At 40.2% G+C, this 17,989-nt stretch overlaps 1 protein-coding gene across 1 annotated transcript; it reads left to right on the top strand.

Moving 5' to 3' along the window:
* The first annotated feature begins 265 nt into the window (after positions 1-265).
* PPP1CC (protein phosphatase 1 catalytic subunit gamma) lies at positions 266-16,869 on the top strand. The gene is made up of 7 exons (XM_072880174.1): positions 266-439; positions 9,993-10,124; positions 11,366-11,596; positions 13,210-13,314; positions 14,314-14,537; positions 15,024-15,158; positions 15,596-16,869. The coding sequence occupies exons 1-7, from the start codon at positions 385-387 to the stop codon at positions 15,683-15,685; spliced, it is 972 nt and encodes a 323-aa protein (XP_072736275.1). The 5' UTR covers positions 266-384; the 3' UTR covers positions 15,686-16,869.
* Positions 16,870-17,989: the final 1,120 nt, after the last annotated feature.

Genomic DNA, 17,989 nt, shown 5'->3' on the forward strand with positions numbered 1-17,989 from the left:
TGAGGCGGCAGCGCCGCACTATTTCACCTCTCGTAAGCGGAAGGATTCCGCGAGCGAGGGCCTTCCGCGTTGCTTTTTTCCTCCGCCCCACTCTTCCCGCCCTGCCTATAAAGGGTTTCCGGTGAGCCGCGTCACGCTCGTAGTATCCGTGCGCCGGCCGAGTTCGCTGAGGAGACGGCGGCCATTTTGTTCAGTGCTGGGTCTCTGCTGAGACCGGTGGTCGAGGGGGGGGCGGGGGGGGAAGAGAGAGAGGGAAGAAGGAGAGCGGGGAGGAGAGGAGAAAGGGTAAAAACGGGACAGAACGAGGAGAGAAGTCGGGCCGGCCAAGCAGCGAGCGGAGGGAGGGGAGCCGCGGGGAGGGGTCCGCCCGGCCGCTGAGAGGCGATGGCGGATATAGACAAGCTCAACATCGACAGCATCATCCAACGGCTGCTGGAGGGTGAGGGTCGGGGAAGGCACGGGGCGGGTGGCCGTGGGGTGGGTGGCGGCCGGGCCGGTGCCTGGAGCCCGCCCGTATGGCGCTTCCGTGGTCCCGCCTCAGCCACCGCCGCGGGTGATGCACCGCGTCCTGCCCGCCCGGTGGGGTCGGGGGGACCAAAATGGAGGGGCGCCGAGGCGCTTTGTCTTCCCGGGGCTCGCCGCCGCCCCGGGCGGCTCTGCCCCTCAGCCCCAACTTTTCTCTCAGCCCATGTGTTTCCGAGCTGTTCCTGCCCTCTGATCTCCTCTGCGCTCCCGGTGCGGTGGTTGGACCAGCCGGCTGCCCCCTTCTCCTCCCCTGCAGCTCTAAGGAAATGCTTAATTTAGTATTATTTTCGTAGGAAAGTGTTTAAAAAACCGTGGGTTTTCTCTTACCTTCCACACGTGCACATGGGGTCTGTGCTTGGCTGAGTAGTCGTGGGGCTCTGGAAATCAGACTTAGCGTGTTTAAAGGGTCTGTTGAGGCAGCTTTTCAGAAAGTCGGGAGGAGACTTGCATGGGTTTCAGGCTATCGTGATTTTAGCTTTGGTTAGCTGCTTGCATTAATGCTATCATAGGACTTTGGCTCTTAATTCGTAACATATGGTGGCTTTTTTAGGTGTGAACAGAGGGTTGGGTTTTGGTGTTTCAGGCAGTATGTGGAAGGTCTTATTGTCTTGTATTGTTAGTGCTTTGGGTTGAAAAGAGTTCTATGGGAGTTTCTAAATCAAAGGAAAACCTAGAAGTTGCAGGGTTGTCTTCAGCATCATCCCTTCGGTTGCAGGGGTCAGCACCAGACTAGGATTGTCGGCTGATCTTCCTTAGGGCAAAAGGCTGAGAAGTAGCCAATGACAAATTTTCTTCTAGGTGTCAAGGAAAATCATAATTATTCAGAGAAGGAAGCTAGCCTGATCCAGCGTTATTTGATGTATGTCAGGGCAGGCATCTCATCTGGACTTACACTTGAAGAGCTTGGTCAGGGATTTAACTTTTTTCCATTTGGCACAAAGTCATCTGAGATGTTGCTGAGACAAATAGTGAAGAAATGTCTTTCAGCTGTATTACACCCTTTCCTTCTTACAAGATTTTGCTTGTGTAATGGCTTGGATAGCAAAAGGTCAGGCAGAGGAATAATAGCGCTACTCTAGAAATTATTTTGAGTTAAAAATCCTATAGATGTATTATGGGATTATTGAACTAGAATAAGTAAAAGTAAATAGGGCTCTTCCTCTGATCCGTCTTCGGTTTTGCCTATTACCAATTTAAACTCCCCTGGTTTAAATTATTTAAAGGCTTCCCTTCATAAATTTAGACCAGGATTTTCCTGGAACTTCAGTAGGATGATTTGTAGATGTCAGGTCCTGTATGTCATGTTTGGTGACATTAATACATGCTCAATTTTACTGCAGGTATTAGTTACAATTCTTACTTGATTTCCCCTAGTGTAACTAGTTTAATTTTCTCAAAGTGTAAGTTCTTAATATAAAAAACATGGAATAAGATAATCCTAGAAAGAGATCTCAATGATTTTCAATGATTAGTTTAAAGTTTCAAAAAGTAATAAGATGTACTACTTCAATATGTTATGTTCTTACCCAGCTTATATCAGTATTATACGTTTGGAGGAGATAAGAGTTCGTAAATCAGGCTTCAGAAGGTTTGCTGACAAGATCTTTTAAGAGATGGTTCATGCAACTAAAGATGTTACCTGAGGTTGCATCAGCTGCCAGAACTGAAATTAATTTTTTTTTCCTTTATTAACATTTCAGCTGGGATTTTGGATTCCTTGAGGCAATGATTGCCTTTCAATATTTAAAATAATTACCAATGTTAGTAACCTATGCTAGTGCTTTTTTTTGTTGCTTATTAAATGTCTATTATAAACATCTTTTCCAGACAGAGTAGTGATTGACCTCTGTGGCAGTCTGTCATTTTTATACTTTTTTTCCAGAAAGGGCAAAATGATACTGCATTTTAGCGAACGCTGCATTTTTTGATAGAGTGCTAAATTGTGTGAATTACTGTGCAAATGCCATTCTCTTTGGTTGTTTAAAATTTTCTTGACTCATCCTTTCCCTGAAATTACTAAGGTCCAGCTAGGTAGATGACAGGGCTGAACTTCTAAAGTCTTCAAGGTATTAAATGGAGGGAACAAAATATCTAAAGTATGTGTAAGGATTCTAATCCTATTTAGATTTGGAGCAAATGAGAAACTCTTTTTCAGTGCAGTTCTGGTAGAACAACCACATAATGTTAGTTACACAAGTCTGGTGTGCCTGTACCAGAACTCTGTTTCAAGTGATACCCTTTTCAGACAAGGTTGCGCACAGACTAAAATCATACTCAAGCATGAAAACACTGCAAAATCTGTTTTAATAATCAGCTTACTCACAAACTGAGTTGCCCAAATCCTTGTGCAAGCTTTAATTTTTAGAGCAATTTGGTATTTTATTGCAGCTGTCTTTAAACCGTATTCATACAAATTTTTATAACAGTTAACTTTAGGTGATTTTGCTAATAAAATGCAAAGGATATGAACAGGAGGCATTATCCCTTCCTTTTTAAAGGTAACAAACCCAAGTATTAAGGAGATACCTGATGAAATATTCCAAATCAGTGAGAAAATAGTTAAGCAGGTGTTTGTGTTTTATAACATGCCTTAGCATTGCACTATTGGAAGAGACCAAGAGAGCTATATCAGTAGTGGATCTAGTCTAATGGTCAAGGTAAAGTGAAGTGGTTAAAGGGTGAATAGTAAATTACTCTTGCTTTTGTTCTTAATATAAGATACTAATAATGTATTTGTGAGAGGGTTTTACTTGCTTTCTGTCCTGACTTCTCTGATCAAACAACATTATTCTTTTTCCCCAAATAGTTTATATTCTCCCACCCACATTAGGCTAGTTAGCTGAAATTATTAGTTTGTCCTTTAAAAGGCCTGGAAGTATATATTTAGCTTCTCATTCTAAGGTAAATATTTGAAGAGTCTTTCTTGCTCCAGATGCTTATAGTACAGAGCCATTTGGCATTGAAATGTCACAAAAAACCATTTTTCAGTAACATTGTTCTCAACCTTGGAAAGCCGTTCAATGAAAACACTGAACATACTGATCTTTTTTTTGCTGTAATTGAATTTGTATGTGTTGCCCTCTTTACTAATGAGGCTTGTATTCTGCTAGGAACAATTTCATGAGTACAGGTTGTCTAATTCTGTCACTTTTAGTAACTGTACTAACAACAGTTTTCACAAGAATAAGGCTTCTAAAGTATAGTAAATGACAGTATCCTGCACTGAGCATTGAAATGTTTCCTAAGTGTCCTTGATAGTGGATAAAGGCTCGAATATTTATGGAGCTAACTCACTTTACTGAGAAATAAGAAGGGGCAAACATGAGAGCAAATTACTCTCCTAGGAGGAGTATTGGAGACTCCATGGTTCTGAGCTCGCGGCTGTACTTGTCTGGTAAGTCAAAACTGCCAGTAGACAAGAAGATGCTAGAAAAGCTCCCTGTAAGACGAAAAATCAGTGGCATCTGTATGGTCATGGAAAGGGTTCCAGGAAATGGCAGAATTCCTGCTCAGCTCCGGGTAAAGAATGAGTGACAAATCCTGAGATTCCCTGAGTGTGAGCATGGCTTCCTTTGTGTGTCATGTCAGATGGTGTTCCTATAACTTGAGCCCCTTATCCGTTTCCTTCATCTAGTGCATTGGCAGCTTTTCACAGATAAGTAGGGTCTGGTTTGAAAATGGAGCTCATGGTAACATATCTAGAAAACAAGATTGAAATGTACTAGTTTTACCATGGTAATGGTAAATAACAGGGTAAAATAACACAATTTCAACATACGTAAGTGGAACCTGAGTTGAAACATGTTTCTGAAAATCTTTTCTGTGCTGCAGCCTCTGCAAACACTATCAAGGGAAAACTAAGTAATGAATGGAGGCTACTTTGGATAAAGCCATGCGAGGCTAGAATGGTGGTAGCCATTCTGAAAGCTGAAATCCTGGTTAGTGCGCTAAAATCAGCAAAAAGACTAAATCCTCAAACTTTCCTGTTTATACACCCACAGGTTTCTATTCCCGGTAAAGCCTGTTGTATAGCTGTCAAGGAGATATTCTCTCTAATTTGCTTTAAATGGGGAAAGAGGATCATCTAGTTATTAAAAATAGTTGAGCCAAAGTGTATGAATAAACTTTTGCTGACAACAGCGAAGACTATTTCTTACAAGTGCAGTTCTCTGGTTTTTTTCACCTTTCTGCTAAATACAGCATTGATTGGGTCTGAAGGGTTGCTTGCTGTTTAGCTTCATATACCGTGAGATAAGTCTGTATGATTCTCACAGATGTTAATCTGAAATGTGGTCAGATTTCACTTGTTGATGAGTTGGGATACTGTGACAAAGTTTCTAATAGATGAGCAGTACTTGTTAACCTCAAACTACACAACTTTCCATAGTGTGTGTAGCTTAATGTTAATTGTTTCCTGCTGTGTTGCAACAATTTCTAATAATGGGACATAGGAGCTCTGCATTTGGAAGATGAGCATTAGATTCCTATCACTGCTGTGGATTCAAATAAGTCAGTTAAATTCGGTGTGCGTTGCCTAGTCAGTGAAGTGGAGGAATTTGTCATCTCTGGGTATTTGTGATCAGCGTGAGTACCTGTTGCTACGTAGCGCTCTCCAGTGTGAAAGTATGTTACAAGATGAAAATTTTGCAGTCATGCAGAATCTTCTGTTTGATAATGTTGCTGTGAACTTTTGTCATACTAAAAAGTAGACTAGAACTTTTTCTTTTTAGAGGCTTGGGCACTGAGGAGCTGCTTTTCAGTTTCAGTTTTGAATCTGAAATGATCTGATCAAAGTTGGTAGTGCCTGCAGTGAAGTAAAACCTTTTTTTACATCAAGCACTTTCAAGTTATTTATTCCCTTTGTGCCTGTGGTGCAAAACTGAATGTGAAACTGTCATCAGGAACTGCTAAAAACAAGATTAAAAACAACCTGCAGTATTTTTGGAAATGTCTCTAGGATTGCAGACATTTTAACGTAAAATGTGGTAAAACTGAGAGACTTGTTTAATAAGCCAAAAAAATGAACTGGCCTGCTGATAGAATATTTTATTGAAAACATTGTCTGTACAAGAACTTGATTCTAGCACTGTAGTTGACAGCATTTCAACTGCTTCTTTTAATGTAATACTGAAGGAAAATTGAGATGTTTGGATCACTGAAATATCTAATATTTTTGAATATTCTGCTGTTTTTTAATACTTTCCTAAGTATCTGTCCCTTCCATATTAACCTTGAATGAGGTAATAGAGTCAGTTTTATAATAGCATTTGCCTTCCTTAAAGGATTGTGTGGCATCAGACTGAACATAGGAAAATGCTACCGATGGGACGTGGTGTAGAAGTCTGTTGTACTCTATGTGCATGTGGTCTCCTAACTGTTTTATGTTCTAGATCCCACGGTTCTTGACCCATTTATCCTTCACAAAGAAATGTATAAAAGTTACCCTGGATGTCAAGTGGTGTTTTAACTCCTGGCAGCTGTGCTTTGTGCTAGTGCTGTTTGCTTGCACCAAAATGACAGGGGTGCTGTTAAGTTCTTGCTCTTCTTCCTTGTACTTCCCTTTCCCCCTCTGCTGGGCGGCTGTTGTAGTGCACTTACCTCTGCTTATAATATGCCTTCATTTTAGAGTTGGTATCTGTTGTTGCTTTCCAGCAGTTTTCCTCCTTGTCTTGGAAAGCAATGTCAATTTTAGTAGTTGGAACCTATGTTCAAGTCAGTACCTCTGCAGAGGTCATCCAGGCTACAGGGAGGGATCTTTTCTGTAGTCTTTTCCATCCAGTGGAGAGCTTATTTTTCAAAAACTTCTCATACTTGTACAGTGGAGAAGATTTTACTTGTTAGAAGACTGCCCAGACTGGACATTGAAATTCAAGCTCTTGAGAAATGATTTTTAAGAACAGGAGCATCTCTGCCTAAAAGAGGATGGGAATATATTACTGTCTGGAAATAGTGCAGCAGTATGTTGAGACAAGACATAAATAAAATATTATTTGAAATGGGCTGACTTTTTTCCTCAACTGATTAATCCTTAGCTTGTTCTGCTGTCAGTTCCAGACTGTCATTTCTGAGGGAGGTTATTTTTTATGCATTGAAAGAACAAATGTGCATGTACAGTACTATTGAGCTGCTCTTTTGACTTTATGACCAGGCTGCCAATTAGTATCGTACTGTCTGGTCTCTACAAGCTGCCTTGTTTTGGTCCAAAGCGGAGAAAAGAAACTGTAAACACAGCATATTTTTCATAGTATATTATTTTTGCTTTTCTCAGTAGGACTAAGTAACTTGAAGACTCAGAGAAACCTTTTAAGAAGTCATTCAGACTGAACATCCTGCGATTCCTTGCCAGCTCTTTCATTGTGGATGAGAAAATCCTTGCACTAAAAATACACATTTCTCAAACCAACATGCACTTCTGCATATTTGATTCTTCTGAAGCCAAAAATACTTTTTTTCCAGCTTTTCAGGATATGTAGGTCAATGTTAGAAGAAATTGAACACTCGTTTCTTCTGTGCCGTTTCCATGTTGGACAAAAGTGGTCAAAATGTCATTGGTGGGCAGCGTGCTACAGAATGAATCAAATTGTCCTGTTCGTTCATTCTTCTGGTATCTGTGCTAGTCAGTTTGCGAACTGCAACAGAGCATTGTTTTATCTTGTCAGGGTTTTCTACAAGCAGATGACGAAAACTGCGTGAAGATTATACTGGTTCAATGAAAATACATTGGAGAAACATAGGAAAATTGTATCTGAAACAGTTTTCAGATTTTCATTTAATCTTCAGCAAAAATGAATGCGTATGCTTTATTCATAAGCTTTAGTGACTCAGTGCATTACATAGTCTGTATAATATTTTGTACTTTTTAATTTATGGATGTGAGATACAGGGTTTGGTTTTAGCAATTTCTAACAAGACCAAATGATGGCAAGTTAGATTTTTGGCTTCTCAGGAAACTAAATACAAGTATATTATATTATCACAAAAACAAAGGCGAATTGTAAAATTTAAGAGTAGTGGAAAATGTGACATTTATTATTCAGCCAGCTGATCACTTTATTCTATAAATTTCTGTTCTTTATTGCTTCTGGATATTTGGCATTTTGAGTAACTTGCTCATTGCTCAGGAGTGTTTGGAAAATTACTGTACAGATGAAAAAAAATACTGTGTGGATGAAAAGCCTCATGCGTGATAAACTGCTGTGACAAAGATTTAACTTGAATTTATATGCTTCATTACTTCAAATATTTTAATGGAAGACATGACGTTTAGTGGTAATTCCAGCGTTGTCATGTAATGTCAGTGTTGAGTGATAATACATAGGCAGTGAATAATAGAGGAGCATGTATTGCTTGAAAGATAACATTATTAAAGCCATGACTTTTGACCTACAATTAACTTAATGTCACTGTTCAAATTGTAATTTGAACTCAAGTTTAATTTTGAAGCTTGTTTGAGGAAAAGTTGTGTGTTGTAGGGTATGGTCAATGATTCTGTAGGGCAGCCTGTGCCACCATGACTAGGGTCTCTGGGAGTCAGCATGCAGAGTAGAATTGTTTTGGTACTAACACTGTAAGTGCTGGTAGATATTGCGTCCAGTGACACTTGACTTTATGGATGGATATTACACAATCATTATTTTATTCTTGGTCTAGATAACATGCACGCTGACTGAACAGAGTTTTCTACTCTTGATCAGAGGCTTGCACAAAAGTACGAAACTTCTGTGCTAATGAGAAATTGTAATCCCTTTGGAATATCAACTGGTTGGGTTTTTTTTCTTCCTGAAACGCTCCCTCGGCCTTTCCTACTGCCGTTCTCACTTCTTGATTTCATATAGTCCAAAGCCCACAGTGACAGTATAGATACTTGAGTCATCTGTAGCTTCCAGACTTCTCACTCTGAGGTTAAACAGTATCAAGGGAATTAGACTGAAATGGTATCTAAAAGGTTATTTAAGAATTCAGGAAGATAATATTGCATAGGTTCTTGTATTGAAAGGGTTCGGGGCTTGTTGCTTGCTTTTTTTGCAACTAAAGACCAAACCTTTTTGGATAAGAGTGTAGATTCTTCAGTGTCAATGCCATATGAGTTGTACACAGTTAAGTCGCCTCACTAGGCAACGTTACTGGTGTAGTGATTTTGTTTCTGGAGGTGTTGTCAGAGTGTTTCCAGGCATCTGAGGCTAAAGTTCTGAGGTCATTTGGCTTTGCTGCTAAACTAATGGGTTATGTTGTAGAAGATGACTGCTCTTATTCCATAATCTTACTGGAATTTGCTACGGGGTTTTTTTTTGCTTCAGCCTTATCAGTGCTCCATGTTGTCACTGATTTTGACACCAAATAAAAATATAATAAGCTTCACCAGTAATGGCATAATCATAATTTTTTATTTAGTCTTATTGTAACCCTGATAAATGCTGTTGCATGGTTGAGTCACCATCCCTGGAGGTATTTAAAAGACATGTAGATGTGGTGCTTAGGGACATGGTTTAGTGGTGGACTTGGCAGTGCTGGGTTAATGGCTGGACTTGATGATCTCAAAGGTCTTTTCCAACCTAAATGATTCTATGCAATTTAGCTACAGCAATGCTGCTGTAGAAATGTCCTTTGTATATCTGGGCAACAGAAATGGGGGGGGGGGGTAGGTGATAGATAAATGGAGGGAAAGCTGTGCTGGTGGCTGTAGAAACTTGTTCAGGTCAAGCTGGTGTACTTGTCTAGACTAGGAAAGAAAACTGCTGTCGTGAATTGTTGGAGTGGGGGAGATTGAAGCAGTAGTGGGGGGGGGGGGGAGAAGTGGTCTGAGGGTGGGAGATAGATCTCCTACTAGCTTGTCTTTTACTGTGCTCAAAGGCAACAATAAGGAGAGCTGTTTTGTCATTGTGATCCAAAAATGTTTCCTTAGATACAGTTCTGACCTTCCAATCATATGCTTATTTTTCTTCCATGTTTGCTAACTGTAGTGTAGAATGGGGCAGTATGGTATTTATTGGTACTGTAGTCTTGTTGGTTTAGATACTGTCTTGGGCAAGGTTATATGATAGTTTAGGGAAGTTTGCATGTTTGAGCTACAATGTTGATGATTAAATGGGAGACTTCCTTTTCTCAGGTTCAGACAGCTTTTCAGAGAACAAGTGTATAACCGCTTCATTTAAAAAAAATATATATATAGTCACATTGTCCAAGATGGGTTTTATAACTAAATAGAACTAAACTGATGCTATTTTAAAATGTGACATTTAATGGGGGAAGTGTTGAACCATGAATTCTGTTAAATGAAAGTAACATACAACTGAAACAGAACACACTCCCCTTTCTCGGGTAACGCAGCAGTGCAGTTTCACCTCAGCAGGCTGATGTTACCCTGTTATCTTCTCATTCTGTATTACAGTGGCATTTAGTCAGGCTCTTAAAATAACGCTAGGGATATTGTTGATTTTGATAACTTGACTTCTGACTCCTTCTGACAGTGCGAGGATCAAAACCAGGCAAAAATGTCCAACTTCAAGAGAATGAAATTAGAGGACTGTGCTTGAAATCCAGAGAAATCTTTCTGAGTCAGCCTATTCTACTAGAACTTGAAGCTCCACTGAAAATATGTGGTGAGTACTGTGATTTTGATTTGATGCTTTGGGGGGCGTGGGGTGTCAGGTAAATGCAGACCTTAAGCAGAGAACAAGGGCCAGATGCTACTTTCACTTATTAACAGTGGAACTAAGAAATGATTGTAGCAAAAGGGAAAACAAAACCCTGCTGGATGCTTAGGGTGGAGGAGTGGGGAGGAGGTAAAAACGTGGGAATTGGAGTGGGGACCAAAATAATGCAAACCCCAAAAGTAACTGGTCCACTTTCACCAGGTCTCTTGGGGAAGGGATTCACGTGAAGTTTTGGAAAGGAGTTTTTGTATCAATGAAATAATGTTTGGCCCAGTCATTACTGAACAAGAGGAAACAAGGGGGAACTGCAGTAGTTTATTGTAGCTGCTATTCAGAGTTGAACAGTGGTTTGACAATATTTTAAAATCCTGCTGGAACTTAAATTGGAATTACTTTCTAGTTTGGTTTCACCATACTTGTACACAGTGGTGCTCATCACACACATACATGTCTAGTTATGCTGAAAGAATGAAGAATGTCAAAATAAAAGCCTCTATAAATGCACTTTAAAAAGCATCCAGCAAACAGTATTTTATCCTACTCAAACACTGAGGATTTACTTCAAATTGAAGTAGCTTGTTCAATATTTATAACATTGGTAGTCTAAAAACCATGATTTAGTGTTCCGCTTGTCAGAAAAAAACCCATGAATTAAACCAAAGGCTGAAATACCAATGTCATTCTCAAAACAACTTCACTGCTAGAATTTGAATTACTGAGTGTTTCAAGAAAACACCAGAGATGGTACAAAGGAAAGCAAGTTCCCCAAGTGATCAGTTTTACATCAATATTACCAATGCTGTGTGGAAATACCAAGAATGAGGTAAAGGTTCCTGATCTCACAGCCACTAGTCAAGTAAAGGATTTAACTGGATGTCAGATTTTCATTTGAACATGCAGTTGGTTTCTTGGAATCTTGATTTTGTTTTACACGTGTGTGAATATTTGTAAGTAGCTACACACTTCATCTTAGTGCAGTTAACCATTGCATTACATAGATGTCAGACTTCACAATGTGATAATTTTATATACATTAAGATAAACGGTAATTTTTAAGTATGTTGTAGGCAGTATCTAACTGCAAGCTTTTTTCTTTCTGAAGCGTCATTCATTTGTTCTTTCTCTAGAATCAGTCCAAGAATGTAGCAAAGGGTGACTTACATATTGTTTCTGAATACTCTTTACAGGTGACATCCATGGACAGTACTATGACTTGCTTCGACTCTTTGAATATGGAGGTTTTCCACCAGAAAGCAACTACCTGTTCCTTGGTGATTATGTTGACAGAGGAAAACAATCTTTAGAAACAATTTGTCTTCTATTGGCCTACAAAATTAAATACCCAGAGAATTTTTTCCTCCTCAGAGGGAACCATGAATGTGCCAGCATCAATAGAATTTATGGGTTTTACGATGAGTGTAAGTAATACAGATGCATGCATCTTTGGCTTGGGAAAGCAGGGTAGGACGTGCTGGTGTTCCAGTGTTAGATGATTCTTTCCTAACTTGCAGTTCCCTTTGTGCACTTCAGGGGGGCCCTTGGCCTGTTTTAGGAAGGGAAATGTCCTTTCCCTGATCCTATTGGAGTCTGATCCTTACAGTACAAAGCAGCATGCAAGTGGGTAATTTTATTTATTGGCTGCTATGTTAACTAACAGTCATCACTGGTACATATTGTTAAAGTTCTTAAGATAAGGTCATCTAATGAGAGATGAGAGAATTCTACTTCATGTGCTTTACAAAATTTCACCTCTGTTCCTTTCATCTGAGGGACGATGATACATACTTGTGTTATAACTTAACTTGAAGAATGGGCTGGTCTTTACTGTGGTTATGTTACAGTGCTTGCAATCTACTTCATATTAAGACCTGTAACTTTGTAATATTAAAAAAAAAAAAGCCTTCGCCCTTCTCTGGATGCAGTCCTGCTGTAGTGTGCTGTTGCTTTGGCCAAAACCAATATTTCTTTTCATAAATGGGGCAAAGCGTGTGTGAAGCCTTCAGTGTGACGTGCGCTTGGATTGAGCACCAGATACTTGCTCTTTCAGTAGGTGGCTTCTGCTGCAGAAGTTGTTACTTGAACCAGTGTGTCAGCCTTCTAATGAAGAAATGTGCTTGTATTTATTCGGCATCATGAGCACTCCTTCTGAACAAATGCGATGTTGCTATGCAGTTAATGTACCAGCTCTGTCACTGCAGAGTACGTTAAGGTCTATTGTGACGGAGACTATACGTAGACCTTACCCTAACATAACAAGTAATTTTGCTGTGAAGAAGTGTATGTTCATGTTTCAAAGGATGTGACTTAATTAATCCAGATAATGTACAGGAGATTAAACTGTTAAATTAATTGTGCACTGAAGCATTCTCACAACTTGTGTTGTGGGACATACTTGGCTTGTAGCTTACAAGATGTACTCTCCATGTCTTGTTCTCCTTCAGTGAGGAAACAAAGATGTGTGGTATTTCAGAGTTGACTCCTCAGAGATTAATCACAGGCTTAGTCATATATCGCAAATATGTTCAGGGTTCATATCTGTTGAGAGAGTCCCTTTGAAAGTAAAACTGTAGCAGTTTCATTTTTCAGTCCTGTTTCTTTGCCTAAAGAGGCTTCATGTGGTAAAGCACTAGCAGAAGTCTAAAGAAAATCTGCTTTCTGAGAATTGCTGTCTTCTGCTGAAGAAAACAGCAAATGGCAAGATTTTCTGAAATGGATCAAATTCTCCAAGGGATAATTTTCCAAAGCAAAGTTGGGACTGGAGAGTCTGGCTGCCAACAGTGGAATGTCGTTCTGTTGAACAGACTTGTGCTACCCTCAGAGCCACTTCAGAGTGCTCTGGCACACAGAGAGACCTTTGCAACTTTCTTATAAGCAATAAAGTATGTCAGTGGGTATCAGAAGATAGATGTGTATAGACTTTAATGCTAATTTTTTTGCAAGTCTTAGTAAACTTAAGGCAGCCGTATTAGGTTGGTTGTGGTTGTGTTAGAAAAGCATATTGACTTTTTTTTTTCTCCAAAATGTCTTCTAGGTAAGAGAAGATACAATATTAAGCTGTGGAAAACCTTCACAGACTGTTTTAACTGTTTACCAATTGCAGCTATTGTGGATGAGAAAATATTCTGCTGTCATGGGGGTAAGTAACAGTTCCTTAATTGATATTTGAGAAACTGTAATACTCTAGTATCAGTCTTGGCAATTTCATGTTTACATTGCTGAACTTAAGGGATTTTTCCCTGTCTTGGTTCCTGTATGAGGTAGGGTTGAGCTTGATTAGTGTCAGTTTTGTGAATCATCGAGCTGGTAGTTTTGTAACTTCAGACCCAATTATCTGCTTTTCCTTTTATACCAAAAGGCATGTTTAATAGCCTCTCCTTCTGAGTAAAGAATCTTCATAGGTGTTTTTTTAGGTTTATATGACTAGGAGTTTTATGTACGTTCTGAAAATGTATGTTTTCATAGATTCATAGAATGGTTTGGGTTGGAAGACACCTCTAAAGATTGTTTAGTAGAATCCCCCCTGCCATGGGCAGGGACATCTTTCACTAGATGAGGTTGCTCAAAGCCCCATCCAACCTGAGAGGTTTGGAGTTTTGTTTGTGGAAATTGGCTCTGTTATGCTATGTGATACCTGCTTCATGCAACTTCTCAAAGTAATAAAATACATACTGCACCTTAAATGTTTTATCACTTGCAAGTAATTACAGTTGCCCAGGGAGACATACCAGTGAAAAATGGTATGAGGTCTGTTTGTTGTATTTCATCTTACTAGGCCTGATCGTTAAAATAAACATACTCTGTGATTTCTAGTATTAATGCCTCTTTTACTTAACAGCTCTTTTAACAGATGCTTGCAAAATCTTGCAGTGGGATGATTGTAATCCTGTAAAATGTGGAAATGGCTTTGCTTATCTTCCTTCCAGTAAATCTTCTAGAAAGTGACTTGTCTTCTGTTACAAAAGCTTTAAAACAAATGCTGGATTTAAAAAGTCAGTCAACATTGCCATTGAACTATGTAAAATTGCAGTGGTGAATCAGTTTGAATACAAATTATTTTTGTCTTGAATTAATACCTCTGTCTTACAGCGCACAGTTGGACTAGAATGTGAACTGCATGTGTCTTAACTCTGAACAGGTTTGTCACCAGACCTTCAGTCAATGGAACAGATAAGACGAATTATGCGCCCCACTGATGTACCGGATCAAGGTCTACTTTGTGATCTCTTGTGGTCTGACCCTGACAAGGATGTCTTAGGATGGGGTGAAAACGACAGAGGAGTGTCCTTCACATTTGGTGCTGAAGTGGTTGCTAAGTTCCTCCATAAACACGATTTGGATCTCATATGTAGAGCTCATCAGGTATTTTAATTTTGTACATTAAACCATAGAATAATTCAGGTTCAGAGGGACTTGAGGTGGTCATCTGGTCCAACCCTACACACATGTACTCAACACGGGATAAACCAGTGTAAGCCCAAGTTGCTGAGGATTTTGTCCAGCCAAGTTTTAAATATCTGCAAGGATCGAGATTCCACTGTCTTTGAACAACTTGTCCCAGTGTTCAGCAACCCTTGTATTGAACATTTTTTTCTTAATACGTATAAACTGTGGCTCTGATTCCTGAACGAGATTGTGTTGAACCTAGCAGAATGCTGGTTTTCTCATTGCTGCTGGACTCTGTTGCTGAACTGGATCCGGCAATGGTCTTCCTGTTTTGGTGTAGAAGTTTGGAACTCATGCTTGTTAGATGTAGCCAGTTTTTCAGCTGCTGGCACAGTTTAAGCTGCTTTGCACCTTGGCAGGAAGAGCTTGTCCAGTCTAATATTTCTGCTTTTCTCTCTAAAGGTTGTTGAAGATGGATATGAGTTTTTTGCAAAAAGGCAATTGGTAACTCTCTTTTCTGCCCCAAATTACTGTGGAGAATTTGATAATGCGGGTGCCATGATGAGTGTGGATGAAACTCTAATGTGCTCTTTTCAGGTATGGTATCTGAAGAGTTTACTTCCTAGTTAGTGTAGTCACTCTTCAAATTTGCTCTATTTTGAATTGATGCTTTACTGTTACAAACCCATAATGCTTGTTTCAGATAAATCTTTACAGATCTCACATGTAGACAGGGCTGTGTTTGCACTCATGTCTTCAAAAATGTGATAAGCCCTTGCTGCTGTGAGTAGATGAACTGTTTTACCCTGGAATTAAATCATCCAAGCAAAGCTATCAGCTGTTAGCCTGCTTCCCTTGGCATGGGCTCCCTGATCAGCTGCTCTAAGCCCTGTCGTAGCTCTGAATAGGAAACACATTTATTTCTTGGCACATTTATGATTGGTCCAGATGACCTGTATAACGCCTTTACTAGTGAATTAATTGATTGTAAGAAAGCTGAAACTTTTTGCTAAATGACTGAACTATCTTTTCAGATTTTGAAACCTGCAGAGAAAAAGAAGCCCAATTCCAGCAGACCTGTAACGCCTCCCAGGGGTATGATCACAAAACAAGCAAAGAAATAGTCACTTTGGCGCTGCCTTGTTGGGACTTGTATTATAGTATATAACCTCCATTTTTAAAACTGTAACGTGTACTGTTCAGCTTGCTCAAAATAGATAATGTGTTTGTGGTTTTCCTTTTGATTTGATGAATGGCATTTGCTGGTTGTAACAGCAAATGAAAGACTTTTCTCCCTCCCAGGACAAGAGTTTTAAACTTCCCTTTCGTTGGTGTTACAGCTGTACACTCCACAGCATCTTATCCTGTCGTTATGGGTAATTGTACAACTGACTTTCTGAATCTGTACAATGAGTAGTGTAAATGCTTGTTTTCTTCTTTAGGATCTAAAGAGGGCACTAGTGTGCTGCGAGAGTAGAAATTTGTTACTGTCAGAAATTACATACTGTCTATACAAACCACTGTGAACTTTTTTATGTTAAAATTTGTTTTAAAGGGATTGCTTTTCTTTTAATGTCTTGTCATGTACACGTTAGTTTTATTGCTGTCGACATTAGAAATAACTTTCAACCTTGCCAGCATCACTGGTATGATGTATATTTAATTCAGACACACATCCCTCTCCGTATACTTCAAACGACAATTAAAGCCATTATTTTAAGTGTTTGTCTCTTTCCTGAAGCCAAAGTTTGCTTAGAAAACCGTTCGTACACGACCCACCGCACTGAGTTGGCAGGGCTTTGCAGTCACGCCACCTTCTTGGAGATAAAAGGAAGTCCTGACTTGAAATAGCAAGTAGAAATGCTGTGCTGTTTATTCTATTTGTGGTAAAAGTGAACACATTTTTATACAGTTTCTGTACGTTCGACCAAGTGGACCGTTTTACAGCAGCATCAGTCCTGGGACAGCCAGCGTCAGAAAGCTGGAGGTTACGGGAATGGTCCTAGATCTGCCCGAATGGTTTTGTGCATTTTAGCCTAAGGACTTTGTTCTACAAAGAAGCCTAGAGAATAGCTTGATAAGCCAACCAGAGGTGTTGATCTTGATCACTGGTTTATGTAAATCTCTCACAGAATCTTGTTTTTTAAAAACTGTTAATCTTTTTTGAACAGATAACAGTGTACAATACCATGTAGTGAAAATCACTTATTAAATGAAGAAATTGTTAAATCTTCTCAGTGTCAGTTTATCACAACGTATACACTACTGCTATCAGAGGACCTGACTGAGATAAATAAATTGTTCTGGAAACCCACACATTCTTGGTTTGGATCTGTCTAAGCTGCAAGCACTGGAGGTATATTTTTAAGCAGGGGTGTTGGATTCAGGTCCAGCTCTGGAGCTTTAATGCACTGTATTGCCCTGAAGTGCAGGCACCCTCCCCCCAGAGGGGGTGGGCGCAGGCGTGAAGCTCCCAGCGCGCTTCCCGCGTTGCTGTGGATCTGCAGACCTGTCCCGTGGGCAAGTTGGAACACTGCAGTTCAGCAGCTGAAGGTGCTGGTGTCTGAACCTGTTTTTCACAGCCCCGTGGTGAGGGTAGCCGTGGACCGAGGCTTCCCAGGCTTGTGTAGCAGCAGCGGTTCCCAGAGGTACGCATGCGTGGGAGCACTCGCTCATCTCTGCTCCTGTTTATCGTTCTGTGGTTTGAATGGGGTTTGCCTTGAATACAGGTACTGCTTTGTTGGGACCGCAGGCTAAAGAGGGTCATTGAGGACAGGACCACTTTCCTTAATTGAAGAACTGTAAATTCTTGTCGAAGAGGGAAAGTTCAGTAAACTCGACCGCTGCTGTCTGTTCTGTTAGCAAGGCGTGGCGTACACCAGCTAAAGCAGGTTGCACCGAAGGTGACAGTCTGGACGGTCTTTGCCAGGAATGCACCGTTGGTCCATGTTCCTTCACCTGCTGCCTCCCTTCTCATGTGCCCTGTGGAAAATACTGCAGGATTTTTAGAAGTCGAAGGAGGTGGCTTGTTCAGTATCGCCAGCCTGTGCTACCACGGGTGCAGTGATGAATTCTGGTGCTTGGTGGAGGCTGGTTGTGAAGGAGTTTGTCACCGAAATGCCCAGCTCAGATAAACCACCAGCTCTGTTCCGGTGTCCTGCTTAGCGGAGGAGTTTCCCTTCACTTGTGGAGTGAGCTGAACCTCTGTGATGAGAAGGCGTTGTCTGGGCCATCCCCAGACCTTGCTTTTGTTTTTCAATGTGTTTCTCTGCCCAATCAAAGAGCCTTTTTCCTACTCTGAAGACTTTGTTTTTCCTCCCTCTAAAGTTAATTAATCAAACCACCTCTTGGTAACTTGTGCTGAGCTCATTAGACTAGGTGTCAGAGATTGCCTGTTAAAGGCTTTCTTGCAAACTTACTTTCACCCT

The sequence above is a fragment of the Ciconia boyciana genome, chromosome 15 (genome assembly GCF_034638445.1).
Source record: "Ciconia boyciana chromosome 15, ASM3463844v1, whole genome shotgun sequence".
Lineage (NCBI taxonomy): Eukaryota > Metazoa > Chordata > Aves > Ciconiiformes > Ciconiidae > Ciconia > Ciconia boyciana.

Coding starts and splice junctions, on each gene's coding strand:
- PPP1CC (XM_072880174.1), top strand. CDS start 385: ATGGCGGATATAGACAAGCTCAACATCGACAGCATCATCCAACGGCTG. Junction 440..9,992: donor CATCCAACGGCTGCTGGAGG/GTGAGGGTCGGG, acceptor TCCTTCTGACAG/TGCGAGGATCAAAACCAGGC. Junction 13,315..14,313: donor AATATTCTGCTGTCATGGGG/GTAAGTAACAGT, acceptor AACTCTGAACAG/GTTTGTCACCAGACCTTCAG.